The 20083-nt window shown below is 52.0% G+C and overlaps 9 protein-coding genes across 9 annotated transcripts; 4 read left to right on the plus strand and 5 right to left on the minus strand.

Annotated features, from left to right (window-relative positions):
* Positions 1–130: 130 nt before the first annotated feature.
* Positions 131–997, plus strand: A1O3_08542 (uncharacterized protein; the record flags this gene model as incomplete). The annotated part of the gene is made up of 3 exons (XM_007738639.1): positions 131–152; positions 201–280; positions 332–997. The coding sequence occupies 3 exons, from the start codon at positions 131–133 to the stop codon at positions 995–997; spliced, it is 768 nt and encodes a 255-aa protein (XP_007736829.1).
* A 436-nt stretch (positions 998–1433) lies between these two features.
* Positions 1434–1972, minus strand: A1O3_08543 (ribosomal protein L38e; the record flags this gene model as incomplete). The annotated part of the gene is made up of 3 exons (XM_007738640.1): positions 1434–1486; positions 1558–1686; positions 1909–1972. The coding sequence occupies 3 exons, from the start codon at positions 1970–1972 to the stop codon at positions 1434–1436; spliced, it is 246 nt and encodes an 81-aa protein (XP_007736830.1).
* A 470-nt stretch (positions 1973–2442) lies between these two features.
* On the minus strand, positions 2443–3989 carry A1O3_08544 (uncharacterized protein; the record flags this gene model as incomplete). Its single annotated transcript, XM_007738641.1, has 2 exons — positions 2443–3796; positions 3853–3989. 2 exons carry the CDS (start codon positions 3987–3989, stop codon positions 2443–2445), a joined length of 1491 nt encoding a protein of 496 aa, XP_007736831.1.
* Positions 3990–4703: 714 nt separating this feature from the next.
* A1O3_08545 (proteasome component PUP3) lies at positions 4704–5336 on the plus strand (the record flags this gene model as incomplete). Its single annotated transcript, XM_007738642.1, has 2 exons — positions 4704–5138; positions 5193–5336. 2 exons carry the CDS (start codon positions 4704–4706, stop codon positions 5334–5336), a joined length of 579 nt encoding a protein of 192 aa, XP_007736832.1.
* A 349-nt stretch (positions 5337–5685) lies between these two features.
* On the minus strand, positions 5686–8572 carry A1O3_08546 (uncharacterized protein; the record flags this gene model as incomplete). Its single annotated transcript, XM_007738643.1, has 5 exons — positions 5686–7465; positions 7516–7832; positions 7881–8057; positions 8122–8394; positions 8441–8572. The coding sequence occupies 5 exons, from the start codon at positions 8570–8572 to the stop codon at positions 5686–5688; spliced, it is 2679 nt and encodes an 892-aa protein (XP_007736833.1).
* Positions 8573–11373: 2801 nt separating this feature from the next.
* A1O3_08547 (uncharacterized protein) lies at positions 11374–12557 on the plus strand (the record flags this gene model as incomplete). The annotated part of the gene is made up of 3 exons (XM_007738644.1): positions 11374–11636; positions 11686–12049; positions 12102–12557. 3 exons carry the CDS (start codon positions 11374–11376, stop codon positions 12555–12557), a joined length of 1083 nt encoding a protein of 360 aa, XP_007736834.1.
* Positions 12558–13428: 871 nt separating this feature from the next.
* Positions 13429–15884, minus strand: A1O3_08548 (selenocysteine lyase; the record flags this gene model as incomplete). Its single annotated transcript, XM_007738645.1, has 2 exons — positions 13429–13533; positions 13581–15884. 2 exons carry the CDS (start codon positions 15882–15884, stop codon positions 13429–13431), a joined length of 2409 nt encoding a protein of 802 aa, XP_007736835.1.
* A 927-nt stretch (positions 15885–16811) lies between these two features.
* Positions 16812–17466, minus strand: A1O3_08549 (uncharacterized protein; the record flags this gene model as incomplete). The annotated part of the gene is made up of 2 exons (XM_007738646.1): positions 16812–17339; positions 17392–17466. The coding sequence occupies 2 exons, from the start codon at positions 17464–17466 to the stop codon at positions 16812–16814; spliced, it is 603 nt and encodes a 200-aa protein (XP_007736836.1).
* Positions 17467–18468: 1002 nt separating this feature from the next.
* Positions 18469–19172, plus strand: A1O3_08550 (uncharacterized protein; the record flags this gene model as incomplete). Its single annotated transcript, XM_007738647.1, has 3 exons — positions 18469–18688; positions 18781–19064; positions 19119–19172. 3 exons carry the CDS (start codon positions 18469–18471, stop codon positions 19170–19172), a joined length of 558 nt encoding a protein of 185 aa, XP_007736837.1.
* Between the last annotated feature and the right edge of the window lie 911 nt (positions 19173–20083).

Consider the following 20083-nt stretch of genomic DNA (forward strand, 5'->3'; position numbering starts at 1 on the left):
ACAAGGCTGAGGTTTCGGGAAAGTTTCCCTCCTCCATCATCCACATCTCAACCTTTACCACAACAAAAGCGATTGAAAAGTTGTTGGACGATCCATCTATCTGCATCAGAACATGATGGATCGATGAACTATGCGGATTAATGAACACACCGGTCAGTGAATGAGTGTTGTCATCCCACATATTGTCTGACTTGTCTCAGCGGTCTCTTCAGCGAAAGTTCTCCTGGTGCCATATTCGGCGCACCATGTCCCGAAATATCATGAATGGATGAAAGATCCGGTACGAAGCACGCCCCAGGCGACATGATTCTTTGAATCTCATATCCCTTAGGATATCCAAGAAGCGACGGCTTCAGAGCCCCTGACGCTCGATGAAGAATATGCAATGCAGCGAAGCTGGCGCGTCGACCCAGACAAATTGACCTTCATCATCTGCCGGTCGGGGGGAAGTCAAACCACGGCCCGCGACGGACGACGCGACCTTGACTCAATGGTAGGCGACGTCAATCTGTTCATCTCAACCACGGAAGACGACGCGCAAAATCATCAGATCGTGATCGGCGAACTGGAAATCATGATCGCGGAGCGGACCGAGCAAAGAAAAGGTTACGGCAGGGCCGCCTTGCTCACTTTCCTCAGCTACATTATACGCCACGAATCGTCTCTTTTAACCGAGTTTCATGCTGGACAGCCCGCGGCGGCTGCAGCTGCGGCGCCGACATCGACGCCGACGCCGACGCTAGATCTAACTCGGTTCACCCACTTCGCCGTCAAAATTGGCGGGAGCAACCATCGCAGTATCGCGTTGTTTGAGAGTCTGGGGTTCCGCAAGACGAGTGATGTACCTTCATATTTCGGAGAATATGAATTGCGCCTGGACAGGGACCGAGTCACTAGTGTCCTAGACTCTTGCTCGAGCGGCGATAAGACCCGTCTTCTAGAGGCATACCAAGAAATAGACTATGTTTTGCCCACTGGCACGACGGGCATGGAATAGAATAGAATAGTATATCAGTCTGAAGCATGCCGGAGAGGACCAGGAAATCAGTTCATGTAATTGACCTCTTTTGCGGGGGCTTTTTTTTGGCATGCCATGGAAGAACATGAACCCTTGATCTACGCAGCTTTGTTGCCAGGACCTCGTCACGTACAGTCCAGTCCAGCCACTTCAACCTTGCTCCCAGCCTGGCTCCGACCTCATCTACAGAGTACTTAGCCCGGACCTCGGGGCTGCTAACACCGGAAGTTGTTGCAAAAGTGCATGCTGGCCCCTGCCAGGCTCCCGGGCAAGTACCAGCTGAATCTGCACCCACGTTGTCCGTATCCTTGTGCGTGTGTCCGTGTCCATGTCCGTATCAGTGTGCGCGTCTCAAACACCTCCTCCACCAGCCACTCTTTCATGGACCGACCGACGTTCTTTTCTTGCCTCGAATTTAGGCCTTCTTGTTCTTCTTGGTCTTCTTGCTGATTTCCTGGAACGGCAGGGCTAGTTTGAAGAATTCAACGTCAGCATGTGCAGTGCAATGTAGCCGGAGTCCAAGGGCAAAAGCGACTTACTAGGAGGCAAGCTCTGCTTGATCTTATCGGCCTTGTCTGAGTCCTTGAGGATCAGGGTGTAGAGGTATCGTCTGCATCGGATCTTCAACTTGATGTCCTTGGACTTGGACGACTTCTTCAGACGAGCTCCTAATATCAAGAAAAGCCGTCAGTATATCCGATAGCTTGTTCGAAAGAACTGGACCGATTTGTAAACCTCTCCCCCCCCCCCCGGCCCAACCCGCCTTCATCCCTTCAGCGCCAACGGGTGCATGGCATGACAGGCCGGTTTGCAGAGCGTAGGGAGGGAGGAGAGGGTGAGGGACAGGGTGAGGGAGATCGGAAATCTGAGGACTGAAGGGCCCTGCGCACCTGTGGCATCCTTTCTGCGCGCAATCTCGAGGAATTGCTTGATGTCGGTGACTTGAGAAGGCATCTTGACTGTTGGGGTGCGCACGGAATCGAGGCAACGATCGCAACGGACGGTGGGCAGGAATATCGAGCGTGGTGGTGGTGGTATGGAACGTCGACTTCGTTTCGTCTCCCACTCGCAGTTTCAGTTTCGTCCTGCGAATAAATATCCGGCCTTTCTTTCATTGTGGGCGGAATATCGTGGTCCCACTTCTTTTCCACCGCAATCACGTGCGGGGTACAGATACCCTCACAATACTTACCACCAACTTACTCTGTACTCCGTAGTACCCATGTGCCAGGAAGAACTAGGCTGTCGGAGCCTCATTATCTTGCAAGACCACCGGACATCTATAGTCTCCTTCATTATGCATGTGAGTTCAAGACAAAGGCTCGTTGGGGCCCGGAAGTAAGCCCTCGTTACTCATCATTGGAGACCAGCCCCATGCAGGCCAGCTATGCTGCATACTAACTAGGGAACCCCCTACCAATGCTCTATTTCTTGGTCAAGCCTTTCAACCACTTCGGTAGCTTCTTTTTGCCCTCTCCGCCTTCGTCGGTGGTGCTATCCCGCTTTCCAATGTTCACCTTGACACCGGACGCTTCCTCTGCCACTGTCGGAATATCAGGGATAGTAAGATCTTGAGCCTGAACTCTTAGCTCTTCCTTCAGTACAGCTTTGGTGTTCTGTGCCTCAATACTGGCTGTGTGATCGTCCCATCCAAATATAGCAAGAACTCGGCCCTTGAGTTGGATGTCTCGGATCAATTTTTTCCCAGGGTCATCTGGGATCACTTCGTTCTTGCCTCGAGCTCCCGGACTTCGAAGCGTGAATTGCTCTGACCTCCACTTCTCGTCGAGGCACTCCCTAACAAAGTTGTACAAGTCTGCAGCCGTGTCACTTTGTCCGAATTTGGCGCTCACGGCACTCTGATCTGGAAGCCGGATTTTGACCTCCACCTCTTTCACCGCCGCCCATTTCGCCGCCTCTTCGTTGGCCTGTGCCGCCAACTCGGCTTCTGTGGCTAGCCGTTGGTTTCGCCCCTGAGTCTGCAGTAATCTCTGATGTGAATGTGCATGTTCGACGGTTGGCATGTAATCTGCTTCATTATGAGATATGAGAGCGGCTGAAGGGGTATGAGAGCTGGGAGGTCTAAAAACGGAAACTTGGCGACCTGTTGATGATGATACTATTTCGGGTTGCGGAGACGAAGGCTTGGGAGCGTCGTCCTGAGAAACAGGCGCCTTCTGAGGTTGGTTGTCTTCTGTGGTATCAATTTTGTCGTCCGAAGGTCGCTGTGGTTCTTCTGGTAGCGTAGCTTCTTGTGTCTCTGTTCTTTCAATGGCGGGCCCCTCAACAGAGTCAAAGTAGCCTTGAATTTGAACCATGGCTTCTTCCAACGGAGTGTCAGTAGGCCTGAAACTTAACCTCAGCAATGCAGTCCCGCTGTTCAAACCAAGCTGTGCCAGTGACTTTTGTAGGTCCGTTAAGGACGACAACTCTCTATTCATGACCTGCACCACAGGCTGTTCATAGTATAATCTTCCGGCACCTGAAGTGCCATCCTGCGTAGACGCAACACCTCTGGCGGTCAAGTTCCGTGGAGGGTTAGTTCCTCCTGCTACTCCGGCTTCAAATTTCCTGAGCACTAGCCACACGGTTGTGGAACTGGGGAACTTGTCTGTGAGTCGGGCGTTGGGGAGTCCTCTCGACTCGGACTCTGGCAATTGGAGGGCAATCGACACGACACCTGCGGATTTGGACAGTTGGACGAGTTCGAGTTTTGCCCCTGAAGACAGTCCAGAGAGGCGTATTGATCTAGAGAGGTCGACTTGCTTATTATTGTGTCTGTAAGGCTTGTCAGAATCCCGGAATCGTAGTAATGGCTAAGGATAGGCACTTACCTCAAGCCATATTGCGCGGCATTCAAGCCGAGTTTGCCGCACGCCTCTTCTAGGACTTCGCTGAGAGTTTTGTTTGGAGTGGTTTTGATGGTCGATCTTCGAGCGGTCGAGTCGATCACGACAACGTGCGAGGCCATCTTGCCTTGGAGAGGCGGAGAGCCTGGGGGAGTTACTCAGACACAAGGAGCTGTTCTTCTCGCTATGAATTCACTTTAAGGTAAGGGCATGCAGAACGGTATCAACAGACGCCTATCCAGAAGGAAATGGCGGGGATAGAATAGTCTAGAAAGGTGGTAGGTCTGCTCATCTAATCGTTTGTTTAGATTGACTGCGGGTGTACTGCCACTACGGCGAAGATGGAGGGTCGCAGACAGGCGCAGCCTGACGGCGTCATACTGCCACCTAAGGGGTGCCGCCTATTGATTGGCCTTGGCCAGGCTGCTTAAGTAATTCGCCCGCGGTGCCAATCCCATTTTGAGCCTCGCCTGAACGCGTTTGCTTCATATGCCTGCTAGAGGACTGAGACCTGGTCGTTACGTCCCACTTCGAGATTGACGATTCCTCCTCGCACGCTTTCTTCATTTTCCGCTGCTGAAGTTCAGTTCGCCCCTGGCCTCTACCCCCAAAGATAATAATACAGACTATTCCCTCAAGATGGTGCGTTGCAGCTGCTCCAATGACTCCCTCCCACCTATCAGATCAGCGTTCGGAACTAACCTACGTCCTTAACAGAGCTCTCCTTTCGACATCAGTACGCCCTACCCTCTGCCCTTACCCCATTTCCGAAGTGTATACCGGCCCTAACCTGAGCTTTCTTTCTTTTCCGTTTAGATGGCGGCGCCTGCGTCGCAATGGTGGGCAAAGACTGCGTTGCCATCGCCTGCGACCTGCGCCTCGGTCTGCAAGCGTTGACCGTCTCGAACAACTTCCCCAAGATCTTCAGCTACGGACCGGCCGTGTACCTGGGCCTGACGGGTCTAGCTACGGACGTCCAGACCGTCAGCGACACTTTCCGATATAAAGTCAACATGTACCGACTGCGCGAGGAGCGGAACATTTCACCCCAGACCCTTGCCAACCTGGTCTCGAGCAGTCTGTACGAGAAGCGGTTTGGCCCATGGTTTGTCAGCCCTGTCCTTGCTGGCATCAATCATACCACGGGGAAGCCGTATATCTGCGGGTTCGACAGCATAGGCTGCATTGATTTTGCAAAGGATTTCATTGTGGCGGGTACAGCGAGCGAGCAATTATTTGGAACCTGTGAAGGTCTATGGGAGCCGGATCTGGTTCGAGTTCCCTTAACAATAGTCCTTGTCTGATGATGCTGACCTCCATCACAGTCACCGGAAGATCTCTTCGAAACCATCTCCCAGGCTCTCCTCAACGCCGTTGACCGAGACGCTCTGTCCGGTTGGGGCGCACACGTCTATATCATCGAGAAAGACAAGGTCACAAAGCGGTTACTGAAGGGCCGACAGGATTAGTGACATAAAACCATGGTTTTGGCTGTTAGCATTATGCAAAAGGCGTTGTCATCTACGGAAGAGGGATAGGCAAAGCAGACTCATTGGCACGGGGTCGGCCTCGTTTGCGCGGAGACAAAGAATGATCAAGGTGACCGGGACCCTCGATCAACCTGGGTCATCGTCCTTCGTCGGGTTATACAGTCATAATAAGCTGTTAGGCAATGAGAAGCCCAGTTGACCTGGCGAAACGAACAAGAGACGTTTCCGACATCCATGTTTCGCAGTGCCAATTTAACTTCCTTGCCTGGTTCGGCGCTCCTGAGTTGACGTACTTGATCAAGGTCAAAGTCACATTCTCTATCCACACTCACTTGTAGAACTTGACTTTTACGGCCAGAACTCCATCCAAGGCATCATCCCAGCTCTCCTTCATGTCTCCGCAGATCGTCTCCATCGTGACTTCGTCGCACAGCATTTCCAGCAGAGCTGCCAACTCGGCCAGGTCGCCGGCGTCGTCCCTGGCCAGCCCCGTGTCTACCAATTTGCCTAGGACGCCCGGCGCATTAATCTGGCTCTTCAGGTCCCGCGCATCGTCGTGGACCGCACGCTCTATTTCCACGACCAGCTTCTGGAGCTCCGTCAGCGTCTCCTGTGGTACGGCAAAGGCCTTGGGTTTCGACTTGGGCCGTTTGGCCAGAACAGCCAGCAGCATGGCAATGACTTGCACCGTCTCCAGCTCGGTCAGGCTCGTATGGAGATCCTCCCATATCGGTATCCGGACGCCTGCCAGTGTCCAACCAGGTTGCCGGTTCTTGCGCTCGGTCAGCCTTGTGGTTAGCCTGGATTTGAGCTCCTCAAGAAGCCCGAGAATATTGTCTTTGACTGCAGTGCCTTCTTTTACCAGAATGGTTGCCTGAGAAAGCATTTGATGACACTGAAAGCTCCACCTTTCTGCCGTGGTTAATTCCGTCTCCATTTCCTCGCGGAGTCTCTCCAGATTAAGCTGGGATTGTTTGAGAGTCTCCAATGCCTGCAGCGCCAGCGGTGTCTGCGAAACGAGTTCTGCTTTAAGATAGGTCGCGACGTTGTCGCACAGCGCCATGGCAAGGATCCATTTCTCCTTGGGCAGCGGACCGCATCGAAAACGGGCCAGTAGCTCCGAATCGTCGGGACGATAAGATGGCAAGTAGCTGAAGTCTCTGTTGTCCACCAGAGTGGAAGGACCAGGTGGCAGCACGGTCTCCTCTGATAGCCCTAGAGACCGTCTCAGCTTTCGCTCCTCGATGGCATAGATCTGCCGATTGAGACTTCGTTCGATATCGGATCGCATCGCGACGCTGTTGTAGATGTTGGAGTAACTATTAAATCTCAAACCTTCGCGAATTCCACGCACGAGAGCAATGTCTGCATTCTCCAGGACTGTTAGACCGGTGTCAATGATTCTGAGTGGATCGTATATGTCATCTCCTGGAGCACTTGGCATTGGATGTAGTGAGGATATCCTCGTCATGATGAGATGGCCCACCGATTCGAATTGCAGGTTCTTGATACTGAGTCTGGTGAAAGTTTCCAGTGCCAGAGATAGCAGGCCAGAATGGGCTTGTGTCTGCCCAAGAAGAATACTGAACAGATAAAAATCTTCAAACCTGGACCGGGCAATTTGAAGGAGAACAACCGCGAAGAAGGTGCTTCGTGTTTCTCCTACAGATGACAGCTTCAATATGGCCATTACAGCTAAAATAGCTGCTTCCGGACAACCGTTGGAATCGGAGAGCGATACTTGGTAGAGTTGCAATGCTTGAGATATGAAAGCTAGCAGATCTCTTCGTGAAACATCGGCAGGTAAAGAACTATATGCGAGCTTCAGTCGAAACAGTTGTGAGAGAGTATCTTCTTCGGAACAGGAGTTCGTAAAATCGTCAAGTCGGGGTTTATCAAGATGTCGAAGAGACTCTGTCAAGTCATCGAAACAGAACGCTTTCTGACAGAAGGCGCGCGAGTAGTCTTTACAGGTCTGCAGCAAGGTATCCAGTTCGGTTTCGCCCCCCCGGCTTCGCAGATATTGCATTTTTGCCATATATGCGGCTCGGACTGGGGGGTTGATGCGACAAACAGAGTCTAGTAGTTCTTGGAATTTTTGTTCAAACCTGGACCAGTATTAGCAGCGCAAGCCATCCACCACTTCAGTAAAACATACCTATCAGCAGGGAGCTTTGACAGCGCCGTTAGCCATAGCTGCCAGATCCGGCCATCCGACTGGTATTCCGGCTGTGAAAGAAGGTTGTGACACGAGGAGAGGGCTTCATCCCATTGCCCTGATAGTTCCAGGGATTCAAGGAGCAAAGTCAAAACAAGCTGGGGGTCCTGTTTGCCGACCGATGATCCAATCCCCAGTGAGTTGCCTTGCAAGAGTTTCACAGTCTCTGCTGATCGGTTGGTTGAATTGAAGACTTGAACGAGCAGAGCGAGTTCTTCCGGTGTCGAGATCGCCTTCCCAGAAGCGAGTCCATCCTCCTAACCATAGTGAGACTTGAGAGATAATAATACAGACGATGGACAAACCTGGTCGGGCAGGATAGTTTCTGCTGCCTTGGATATCATCCGGTATGCAAGGGTTCCGAAGAGCGTCCTTTCTTTCTCCGGGAGGTCGTTCTGCATGTGTATCAAATGGCACATCATGATGTTCCAGAATTCGTAGTTTCTTTCCTTTGGAAAGGACTTTCGCAACCCCATGGTGGCCTGTCGGATGGGCCCCATGTCAGTCCGTCTCTTGCACTGATACAAAGTGGCCGTGATTTCACACCTTTTGAGCGCTGATCCAGTTGTTGTCGAGAACAGCTTGGTTCAGCCATCTCATATAGAGATCCTTGTCATTTTGTTTCGCTGTCACCGCCCTTTCCCACAATTTGGGCCCCTCGTCTCGCAGCGACAGACTCTTGAGCGCATCTTGAAGCTGGTAGATGGCTTCAGGGTCGGTGACGGCGGGACTTCGCTTGCACAAGTCAAGCACCTCGGTCTGCCCTCGGTCATGCTGGGCTTTGTCGGGTTGATTAACGAGGACGAAGGCTTTTAGAGCCTACGCGAGTTAGGACATGAGTCTCGAGATTGTGGAGAGCTGGTACCAGAAACCTATCCGACTTCTCGCCCTTCTTGGACCATTTGTCGCACAGCTGAAGTGCCTGCTTCCAGTTCGCACTCGCAACTGCATCCTGAATAGGACGGATTCGACGCTCACTGACAGTCGGGTCGGACATGATCGAGCCCGTGTCTCGCCCGGGTGTTGTCAAAGAAAAAAAGTTGATGAGGGGAAATGTGGACATAGATCTGATGTTGCTCACTGGGCACCTGCCTGGTACTCAGAAGGGCTCGAAGCGCAATCGAACGTGGCACCACGATACAATTGGACCCCGACAGCATGCATACATTGTACTGGAAATCCTATTGCTGAGCGGATGTATTCTTTCTATGTTACAAGGTCCTATTAGGACTATTCGTACACTACATACTAAACTGTCAGTCGAGCCGCGCTGCAGAAGCGACCCGTCTGATCAGGGTATCGATTTGTCGTCGTTAATGCCGCGCCATGCTTTTTGGGCTAGGACTTTTGTCTCTTATGTACCATAACTCCAGTTACCTTAGGTTCCGAATGTCGATGTAGATGTAACCGGCCCTGGCGCGTCAACTGAACCAGGAACCTCTCTCTGCTTTTCGTCTGGCCATCTACTTAACATGTAAGCATGGTTTGAAGGGATGTAAGAGGAATGCCATAGTACCCATTCCCTTTTGCAATCACGGTAGGCCCTGTCACCATGCTCTTGTTAGCCCCAAGTACAACTATCCATGCGCCATCGAGTGTTCGAATGAATGATGTGACTGCCCGCCGTCGCCGTCGGTGTCGGAGGTGGATATGGAGCTGTGGACGTACTGGAAATAGTCCTGGCACATGTCTCTGTCTCCGTTGTTCCTATGCATGCATTTTATACTCCTGTTTGCGAAGTCTTGACAAGGATCATAGTACTCTGAGCTGCGCTTCCTGCGAATGGCGGCTTGGTCAGCTCCGGCTTCAACATGATCGCCAGGGACTGCCCGCGTACTTCTCAAAGGTTGCTTTGGACTTTTCCCAGGCTTCGTCCTGGGCGGCTGGGCCAGACTCCTGGCTTGCTTGCGCCGAAGTTGCCATGTCGTTGTGTTTAAAGCGATGTTTCCTGTGGACAAATGCAGTCGAGATGCAGGGCGGCGATCGAACATGCGGCTAACCTTCTTTGCTCGCGCTTCCCAGGTTTAGGACGAAGGGTTAGGGTTAGGAAGGGTCTTATCGATAAGGTTTAGGTGCTGCTATTTCTACCCCACCATAAACTTGCCTGCGACTTTGAACCAGGCTTCAAGTTCCGTCTTGAACCGCACAAGTCAAGCACTTACACACCCACAGCACCCTCGTCAACGCCCACTTCCCACGCAAGATGCTTACATCCTCAAAGCTTCGTCACAGCCTGCCAGCATCAACGCCTTGGAAGCCTCCTGGGACGAGACTTGCTCTGGCAGCCAGGTGGTTGCAATCCCGACTCGCCTCTGGATGGTGATTCAGACCGAAAGATGATCGATGTCGATCATTCCCATGGTGGCTCTCCCATGTAAATCTACCGTCTGTTGGTCATCGTTGGCCTCTGAACAACAGAATGTCTGACGTGGCCTTTTCGTGGAGTTGTCAAATAGGTCGATCCGGCCTCTGAACGATGCACTGCTCAGATACCGTTGTGAGCCGAGAGCCCAGATCGACCGAAGGAAAGTCAGCGGCCGTCGTCAAGTGAACATAGCGTGCCCAAGACAATCAAGAGCCATGATCGTATTGTCACTAGCCAACCATGTCCCTAGTCAATTTGCCTGGACATCAGACACGATACCTGTTTCGGTCAATAGATCCATACATGCTCATCGCTCAGCGGGGTTGTCCACATGTTCGAGAAGTGACACCCCTTGTCACTTTCGGGTGGCTGCAACTTGCATTATGATCACGAGAAGTCAAACGCGCGCTCACCGACATTGTACTCCGTAAGAGCTGTCCCAATCCGCTGCAGTCGGCTGCAGTGCCCAATTTCGATATATAGCCGCCCGCCTCATATCAAAGTCGTTTGAGACACGAAAGTTTGTGAACATGCTCTGTGAATCTGTCGGATTGCCTGTCCATCCGCCTTCACTGTCTGCATGTCTGCATGTCTGTGTGTACGGGAGCTGTGATTCTTAGTAGCGTGCAGTCACTTGAAGGTGCGCACATGTGAAATGGATCAAGTCGTTCACAGACTCTGTGCAGTAAATTGAAACGGCACTGGCAGTGGTTTTAGTCCAAACAAAGCAACAATTTCCATGCATGACAAAAGGAAAAGGCTTGGGCCTTGTTCTGATCAATAATCCCCACATACTTCCGTTGTCCCCAGCTTCGATCAAAGGGCGACTGTGAAGGTGATATATCCACCATAGAGCTCCGTCAAGAGCTACCGATAGGCGATCGTGATAAAGCAGCTGATAAGGCACCGCAGGCCGAGCGAATGCCACGCTTGGGGTGACTTAGGTTGGGTTTCTTCCCAGGCATCCTCATCATTCCTATCTGGTGGAGATGTGCCGTTGGTTCATGAGTGGTTGCGACCAGGAGAATGGAGAAGCTTCCCAAGTCCAAGCCGCCGACCCTCCTGAGGTTGGACTTTCACCCAGGATCCCATTAACTTACCAAGGATAGTTGACGTGTGCCGAAGTATTAAAGGGGGCTTGCTTCAATACAAGTCTGCGACATTGCCACTGTAAATTCACAACAACATCAGTCAGTCAAAGTCCATATCCTCACTTGCCACTTACCGCCAGTCAACTGTTGACTTGCAGTCACTCTTATATATAACTGCCCGGTCCATAGTGACTGCCTCTCTTCAAGCAACGCCTTATTTAAAGCGTCTCATCTCTCATCGTCGTGATGGCTTCTGCCGACGTACTTCTTCCTCCATCATCCGCCTTTGGCACCATCAAGAGAAAAAGATCAAGTTCAGTAGCGTCCCGATCGTCGATCAGCATGGCTCCCACCCTCTCAAGACCGATGGCCTTCGATCCAGCCAAGCATCTCAACTTCAAGCACCCCGAAAAGGTCTGGACCATGGAAGAGATTGGCATGGCTGAGAAGGGGGTGTCTCCCATTGCTGTGTCAGAGCCTTTCACTCTCTTCACCGAGGAAGCCATTCAAACAATGAGAGCAGAGGTGTTGAGCAAGCCCGTTCTTGAGAACTGCAAGTACTCCAGCAACCTGGCGCACTGCCAGTTGAGAGGGTTCGCCCCAGAGTAAGTTCCTGTGATCTTGTAACAGCAATGAGATACTGAAAGGATTTAGATATGCACCCTTCGTGTACGACGTCTGGCACAGCCCAGCATTACTCTCGATTGTGTCCAAGATTGCAGGCGTTGAGCTGGTTCCGGCAATGGACTTTGAAATTGCTCACATTAACATTTCCACCAACACCGAGGATCAGACGGAGGCCATCAAACAAGCTTTGCAAGAAAAGGTGCAGCGTGATGCGGATGAAGGTGTCTCTGGTTGTCCATATGAGGATGACAAGCCCATCGTCGATTGGCACACTGACAGCTATCCCTTTGTCTGTGTGACGATGCTAAGTGACTGCACCAACATGATCGGTGGGGAGACTGCGTTGCGAAAGGGTGATGGTGAAATCATGAAAGTTCGAGGGCCAGGCATGGTGAGTTCAGCAGTCAGCCATGTCCGTTCGTGGGGCTCACATTTTATTACAGGGCAGCGCCGTCATCCTCCAGGGACGGTACATTGAACACCAAGCGCTGAGGGCTCTAGGCACTTCTGAACGCATCACGATGGTGACCTCGTTCAGGCCCAAATCTCCCTTCATCAAAGACGACACTGTTCTTACCACGGTCCGAGCCATTTCTGATCTTTCTGAGCTTTATTCTCAGTATGCAGAATATCGCTTCGAGATGTTGGAAGAACGAATCCGGGTGCATCTCAAAGAAGTTCGTGACCAGAAGCGAGGTCGTCGTGGGTTTAATACTGCGGCGACTAAGGCATTCATTGCTGAACAAAAGGCCTTCCTTGATTCAATGCTTCGTGAAATCGTCGACGAGAACCAGGTCACCGTAGGCTTCACCGATGGCGAAGCACATTTGCTGAGCGATGATTTGAAGGTGCAGGCGCGAAAGAAGGCACGATTCCAGTCGGAGGATGCCATCGAGTGATGGGGGACGATGGAAATGAAGTTTGCCGACACGAGTTTCTTTCTTTTTAATCTTAACGACATTGAGCGCTGATTGCAACGTCAGATCAGGCTGGGCTGCTTGGGGATCTGTGTTGTATCTAGTTCCAATTTTCGACATAGTTGCGTGCTGCAGGGGGTATTGCTGCGAGCGAAGAGCTTGCGATGATCTTGCGAGAAGTTGTACTTAAACGACACGCCGAGATTAGTGCACGAGCTTAGCGGGGATCTGAGAGCAAGTCTTTTTGACAAATTCAATCTATTGGCTTCTCTTGAAACTTGACTGCTGATATGGAGAGACGCCTTGCCCAGGCTGGACTGCACAGAAGTCGACAGCAAGATAATGGCGGCTCTAGAGTGCTGCCATGTAGAACGTTGTCGGCCACACGTTGAGCACACGCTTTAACTGAGCGGCGAGAGACAGAGAAGGTGGGAGGGAGCAGCCGCTGGTGTGCCTGTACGTACAGGAAGGAGAAGGACCAGGAGATCTGTAGAAGAACACGAGAGAAAGAAGAGAAGAGGGAAGAGGACGAGAGAGAGTGTGTGTGTTGTTTGAGGGAAGAATAGAGACGAGGAAAAGCGGGCAGAGACTCTTATGGCTGATTCCCGAGGTCACGGGGTGTCCATTTCGGTGCAAAGGCTTCTTGGCGGCATTGTTACTACAACTTGAAGTACATCATGTACATGTACCTATAGGTAGGTACCTCACACATAGAGTATCTAGTACTGCAAGTATTCTATAATGTGTCTGTCTACACAGGTAGAACCACAATAGAGACAGATCTCTCCCCCCCTAGACCGACCAATGTTACGCCGGGAACTTTTATTCTGTGTGTTTGGAAGCTGTCACCCTGTCACCAGCTTTTATCTGGACTGATGTTCGGGCAGGATCTGACGATAGGCACATGTGCATACCAAACCAGACCCTCCCATCTCTCCGTCTCGTCTTTGCCAATGTACTGAAAGGCTCTTGTCCTCGCTGAGCACTCGTCTGGTCAACACACACCATCTGGCACCGTTGACAAGGGCCGAGTAGCTCGAACGACTGGGCGGGATCATTGCCAATTTGAAGGCTGCTCCATTCCTCCTCGGCGTACGGCATCTCCAGTTGTCCGCCATGGAGCTCTTCGGCAATCACAATGTTTCCCCGAAAAGAGTCGGCGGAGACGGCCTTGCCAGCACCGCTATTGTGCTTGATCTGCTCATTTAGACGATTTACGCTTGACCGTGATATGAGGAGAATAGGACTCTCGTTTGAGAGCGCAATCGACTTGCCCGGTGTGGTGGCTTGTTTCCCTCCAGATCCAGGTACCCGTACTTTCGCCTGTCGAACGATGCCGTTATCCGGGAACCGTGCCAGGGTGCATGGCACCCCCAGTGCTTCCGTGAAGAACCCCGACACTTCTCCAGATGTATAAACCTGCACATCAACATCCTCACCACAAACACTGGACCACTTGCTGGTGGTGGCTTCACACATCTTGTGATAAGCTCTCGGCGTTGGGCTCGAGTCAAGACCAATCGCCAATTGCCGAGTAGTCGAAGGTCCCAAGCCGAACGACAATCTGAGCACGCGATCTCGCAGGTCAATTTCGGGACGGATGAGAGCCATCCGTGGAAACCGCTTCTGGCTCAGGGCAACGTTGGTCCCTTCATGGACAAGACACCATTCTCGATCCCATGCGAGACCCTTCAACCCCACCTCCCAAGGAGTATGGGACGGGATTTTATAGGCCGCACAGCTCTTGATTGGGAAGACCGACAGACTCTCCACGACGAATGAGCCAGACCGGCAGTTTGATACAGAATGTTGTGGTGTTAATGTCCTCGGTGGCGGAGATGAGTCCACAAAGTACTCTTGAATAAAGTTGATCAAGATTTCCACATCTGTCATATTGCTCATCGGTCCCAGACTCAGTCGAATTGCCCCTGTCGGCTTCCCTCCAATGATGTCGTTTTCATCTCCACATCGTTGTCCACCAATATAGTTCCGCCGCATCTCGTCAGCAGACAGTCCTAGATGGTACGCCATTCCACCGGGATTGCAGAGACTGCCAGTTCTGAACTGCACATTCTTCACTGTCGCGAGCTTCTCAACTTCAGAGTTGCTGATGTATCTCCCCTGCATGTCTCTTATATTGAAGGCGATTACGGGGCCTTGGGAGCTCTTGGCCGCGAAGTCACCAGTATAGATAGTGCAGACCTGCAATCCGTTTCCGTGCCGTAGGGTTTGCAGTCGACGGCGTAGGACTGACGCAAGCAAGGTTGTGTGTCTAGAAACGTTGCTCATTGTTCCATAGAGTCTTCTGTGAACGTCAAAGGCCAGTTGGAGAGCAACGATATTGTGGAACGGCAGCGTTCCGTCTTCGAGACAGCTGTGCAGCCTCGATTCCTTTTTTGCATGCCAGGTGTCACCAAACATTGTCACCATGTCCACAGTACCACCCCCAAAGTACTTGCGTTGTCGTAAAATTTGCCCAGAAGATTTGCGTACAATCAGAGCTCCAACATCCGGGAAGCCGAAAATCTTGTAGAAGCTCAAGACAACGAAGTCGGGTGCCGCAACGCTGTCAGACAGATTCAGAGGAGCTGTTGACACAAGAGAAGCGGCATCTAAGAGAGTAAAGATGGGATTGCCCGATGACAATCTTACATTATTTACTCTTCGACACCATTGCAGTGGGAGTCTTCGACCAGTCATGTTTGATTGAGCCGGGTATGCAAACAGCGACACGTCCCCATGTTGCCCTCTGACTCCGCACTCGACGCTGCCCAGCCAATCTTCAACCTTCTCGTCGGTGGCTAAGCAGGTACTACCCAGACCAGCGACCTCTCTGAGACCGACGAGGCTGGTATGAGCCTCGCCATGATAGTGATATCTAAAACCATTGTCGTGGTCTCGAAGGGCATCTCCGACAAGCTTGATAGCCGCGGTGGCGTTGGCAACAAAGACTATGTCAAATTCGTCGGGGTTGGCATTGAAGAAGCGCAAAGCCTGAAGGCGTACATCGTCGATTCGGCGAGAGGAGAGTTGCGACGAGGCGGAAGCCGAGTGCGGGTTTCCAAAAAGGTTGCTGGTCAGCTCTTTCGAATAAGCGTCGATGAGGCTCTTTGCGTATAAGGTTGTTCCGGCATGGTCGAGATACGTAGTCTCCGCAAGGACAGGATACTCGGCTTTTCGGATTTCGTCGATATTCACGAAATAGCCAGTGTCAGGGTCAATTGTAGTTGCGGTGCAAGAGAGAGCCTCCGAGGAAGTGGCGTCGCTTGTGTCCATCAAGGTGGCCAATTTTCCAAGGTCCTTCGACATCGGCTTCTCGAGTGAGGCGTGGTTGCGACGCCCATTGATCTCATTTGACGGGGTGAGGGAGATGCAAGGACGCTGAGACTGCCAATATGCGCCCTTTTGTTGGACGGTAGAAAGAGAAATGCAGAAGAAAGAACTCCCAGTGATGTACGACTCGGCGTACGAGGTGAGAACGATGGCCTATCGAATGTGGGGGAGATGACCGAATGCGACGAAATCCAAGTAGCAGGACCGGCCACCTCCGACGATTGAATGCACGAGCCCTCATTGGTGCGGAGTTCCCTTATCGGCTCCGGGTCTTGGGTCGAAATCGTTGATAAAGGAGATATTATTGCTTCACAGACTTGATGGCATGCCTCTCGGAGGAATGGGAGACCCGCTCTCTCAGTCCCTAGGTACGAAAGTAGGCTTACCGGCTATTAAGAGGTCGACACTTTCAAGATGTGGACACCAAGCTGACTTGCCTCTTTTCTGGGCGCAAGGCTGGACTAAACCGTCCTCGACTTGGCCCCTGCTACTAGTTGCTGGGGTTCTCCTGTCTCGCCGATAGCACAGAAAAGCACGAAGAATCAGATTCCTGTAACTATTGCAACTGGAAGGAGAAGCAGTGAAACAGTGTATGTTCTGCCTTCACATTTCTAATCTGTTGTGGAAGCTCGCAAGGTACTCCGTAATGCGTATCGACCGCTCCAATCACACACCTATCCAATCCCATCATCGCCACACAGCATCCAACATAGTCATCAAAGTGTTAACCAGATCCGCCGGGTCGCTAGTACATTGGTGGTAACCAGAGACGACCAGGACTTGTCGATGCCGTTGAGTCCACAGTAAGGAAATTCGTGAGTCCCGTATATATCGATTCAGCTCCTCGTTCAGTGCTCCAGTAGCTTCCTGTGAACACTAACGAAAGCCATCCCCTCCGGGTCTCTAGACATAGTAACGACGACGACTGCTGCTTCTCCTAGACCCTGAACGAGAATGGCCTCTCCTGCTGCTATGTCTGGATCTCCTGACCTCCTTTACCACGACAGTTTTTTCATGGCGGTGGAGGAACAGAGCCAGAATAAATGTGAAGAAAAAGAAGACGGTATTCATGATTCCCAGAGCCCAAGAAGCCTTCAGCATGGCACAGTTCTTGTTGAGGTGGAGCGCCCATGACGAACCACTGTTCCGTCCATAATATCCAAACGGACCAAGGTCAACGTAGATGGAGCCAGTATCAAAGCTCGCGCAGTTGGCATCCCCAATGCCCCGGAGGTAGTAGTCTGCCGCAATGAAGGCGCCGACGAAGCAGAGGTCGATGAAAGCGACAAATAATGCGGATCGACGGGTGGATCCGAGACGGATCAGGGTCGCAAGGGCCCATGCGCAGGCTAAGATGGAAACGATGAAGAGGACGAGAATAAAGGATGGGGTGAGTTGGTTGTTGTGGTTGAATCCGTCAACGAACCATGCCTAGAAATGTTGTTAGCGGTTGGAGAGATACGAAGCTGGAGACAGCCCGTACCAGCATGCCAATGATCGGAATCAGAGTCACAATCTCCGCGATCCTCCAGAAGGAGAAGAGGAGACCTCCAAGCATCTTGAGTTCTGGTGACGCGAAAAAACTGGATGGTCGCGGTCAAGGTAGGTCGAGCGCAGGGCGAATTGCAGTCCGTGCTGGGCTGGCGACTGACTGACTCCCGTCTCTGCGATACCACACCCAAGCCTGACGGCTCCAATGCGGGGTTGGCTATAATAAGGCTCTTGAAGATGGGAGACAGGCAAGACGAGCCTCACGAGATGAAAGGAGTCGACAAGGATATGTCCGGCTTATGGGAACTATATACGGAGTTCAGATGAAAGAGATGCGAAGTTGGTTCGGTTGCTGAACGTTGGTAGGAGCGCATAGTCCTTGTCAGAGGAGGCTGGGAGGCCTTGAGATTTCGGCCGGGCCGGAGGGTGGGAGGTTAGCCATGGCGGGCAACACCACCACCACATGGCTGTTGGCGAGAAGCCTGGCACTGGCAGGTGGCTGGCAAGGCAATGATCTGCCCGGGAGCCAATAATGGCAGGCTAAGGGGCCTAAGGAGTATCTTAGTTAGCCCCGGCGCCTGTGAACTTAGGCACCTTCGGCATCCCCCACTGCCCCGATTCCCACTACTAGGTACATAGTCAAGTGCTGGTAGCATTTAGGCGGTGTGTGCCGTCATCGTACATTAAAGCAGCACCAGAGTGTTCTCACCAGTTGTTCTGATTGGCTTTGGGTCTAGCCAGGATCGGGTTTCTGCCGAAGTTCCCTCCAGCAGTTCTTCTACTAATAATTAACATCCCTGCTTCATATCAGTTCTACTCCGGGGGGCCATCGCATCATATGGTGAATGGTCGCTCACTTTCCTTGCTTTTTGCGCCCTAAACTACTTCTTCTGCAGCCGGTTTCTGTCCCGTTTGCAATCCGAGCCACCGCTTCCTTCGGCTGCGTGAGGTATGGAGTACCTCATGGTTGTTTGACGATCTCGTCGCAGCCACAGAAGCCCTTAGGCATACAACAGCCGTAGCCATCGCCCTCGCTACACTGGTCTAGGCAGTTGCTGTGACTGTCTGAATGGCTGAACTCACTTCAGGTCACGACTTCGTTTCTCCCGCCCAGCGCACCCTTGCAAATCCTTCCGAGCAAGAAGCGTTAGAACTTGACCTCACCCTCTCCCGGTCGTTGGCCCTACAATCCGTACCAAGCACAACTCAAAGCGAAAGCAAACTCTCAAGATGGTGGAGGAGACATATCGTAATAGGTGTGCCTCACACTAAGTGCCGTGACCATTTAGGTAAGGGTCCAGAGAATGAACAGGCTGCTTGACTCCTGCCCAACGGGCCACATTTGTGGCCGGTTATGTATCTAGCTAATACGAAAGCCCAGCAAATGAGAGAACGTACCTAAGCTATGTTCGCACTGGTCAGGCATTTGCCGTTTTGGGAGTCATCGTTGCCCAGGTACTGCGCATTCAACACAGTCTTGCTCCCAATCCAATCATTGGGTTTTTCGTCGTCAGCGTACCTTTGTCCTGCGTCTGCCTTGGGACGGCAATAGTTATATCTACGCTTGGAGCTCTCAGGTTCCTCCGATGTCAAAAGGAAATGGCTCGAGGCTATGCTGTATCTGGTGGTTGGGAGATCAAATGCATCGGAACACTTACCACTTTGGTCGGTCAATTGGCCTGCTGCGCATTTTCCTACGCTTACGTCTGACCACCACAGGTCATCCTCTCCATGTTCGTGCTCGTCCTGGCTATCACCATTGAGAAAGGATAAGGTATGGATTTCTCGCTAGGGTGACTGGATTTCCTTTTAGGCCTCTGGTACGGCCGATATAGGCCGTTTGCGGTGATTGAATAATCACACCGGAAGCCTGAATTCCGAGTCTACAAACCTACTAGGACGGCCTTAGCTGAAGAGCACAAGATCTGTGTGGTATATTGACCCATCCCTGCGTCGATCGCCCTGTCTTGGCTGAGGATACCGCTGGTCAGGGAATACTACGTCCTTCTGGGAGTACTAGCTTCCACTTGCAGATGTTGAAAGGAGGAATTTACAATTGGACCGTTGCAGTCAAAGTGGTCGTAACCAGACCAGAAGGGCTCGTTCCTTCCCACCCTCTGCTCTAGTCCAGGCCTTTATCAGGCATGTTTGCAGCTACGGGAGCCGGTAACATCACCACCGGGACATCACATTCCCTAGTCCGCAGCACGATGCACAGTTTGCACCCAGGAAATCGCAACAAGAGCGGCGCCGGAGGAATCCACAATACCCAGGTCTGCTGTGTCCTCCATTGAGATAACAGAGACTATAGGCCTACAATGGTCCGAAATTGTGGGAAGCGGAAAAGTGAGGATGCTCCGATCACATCCCGCAACCCTCTTTGACAGCTACTATTGGGCTATGACCCTTCGTATGCATGTTGGTTGGCCTGGCACCCCTGTTACTGCAATCTATACGTGCCTCAGTCCGCCTTGCTATCGGAAAATGCCAGTCTCATATGACAGCGCTGGCTTCCCAACGGCCGATGAGGCGCATTTCGCGAAATACGCTCCAGTCACCAATCTCGCAACCCGCGGAACATGCAATATTACCTGCAACCAGAAATCGGCCCCTCGTTGCGTCCAGCTGGCCGCCTTCATGTGTGTGATTTCGACATGGCGGTGCCAGTATGTCGGACATTAGCC

Source organism: Capronia epimyces (assembly GCF_000585565.1).
Source record: "Capronia epimyces CBS 606.96 chromosome Unknown aczIQ-supercont1.8, whole genome shotgun sequence".
Classification (NCBI taxonomy): Eukaryota; Fungi; Ascomycota; class Eurotiomycetes; order Chaetothyriales; family Herpotrichiellaceae; genus Capronia; species Capronia epimyces.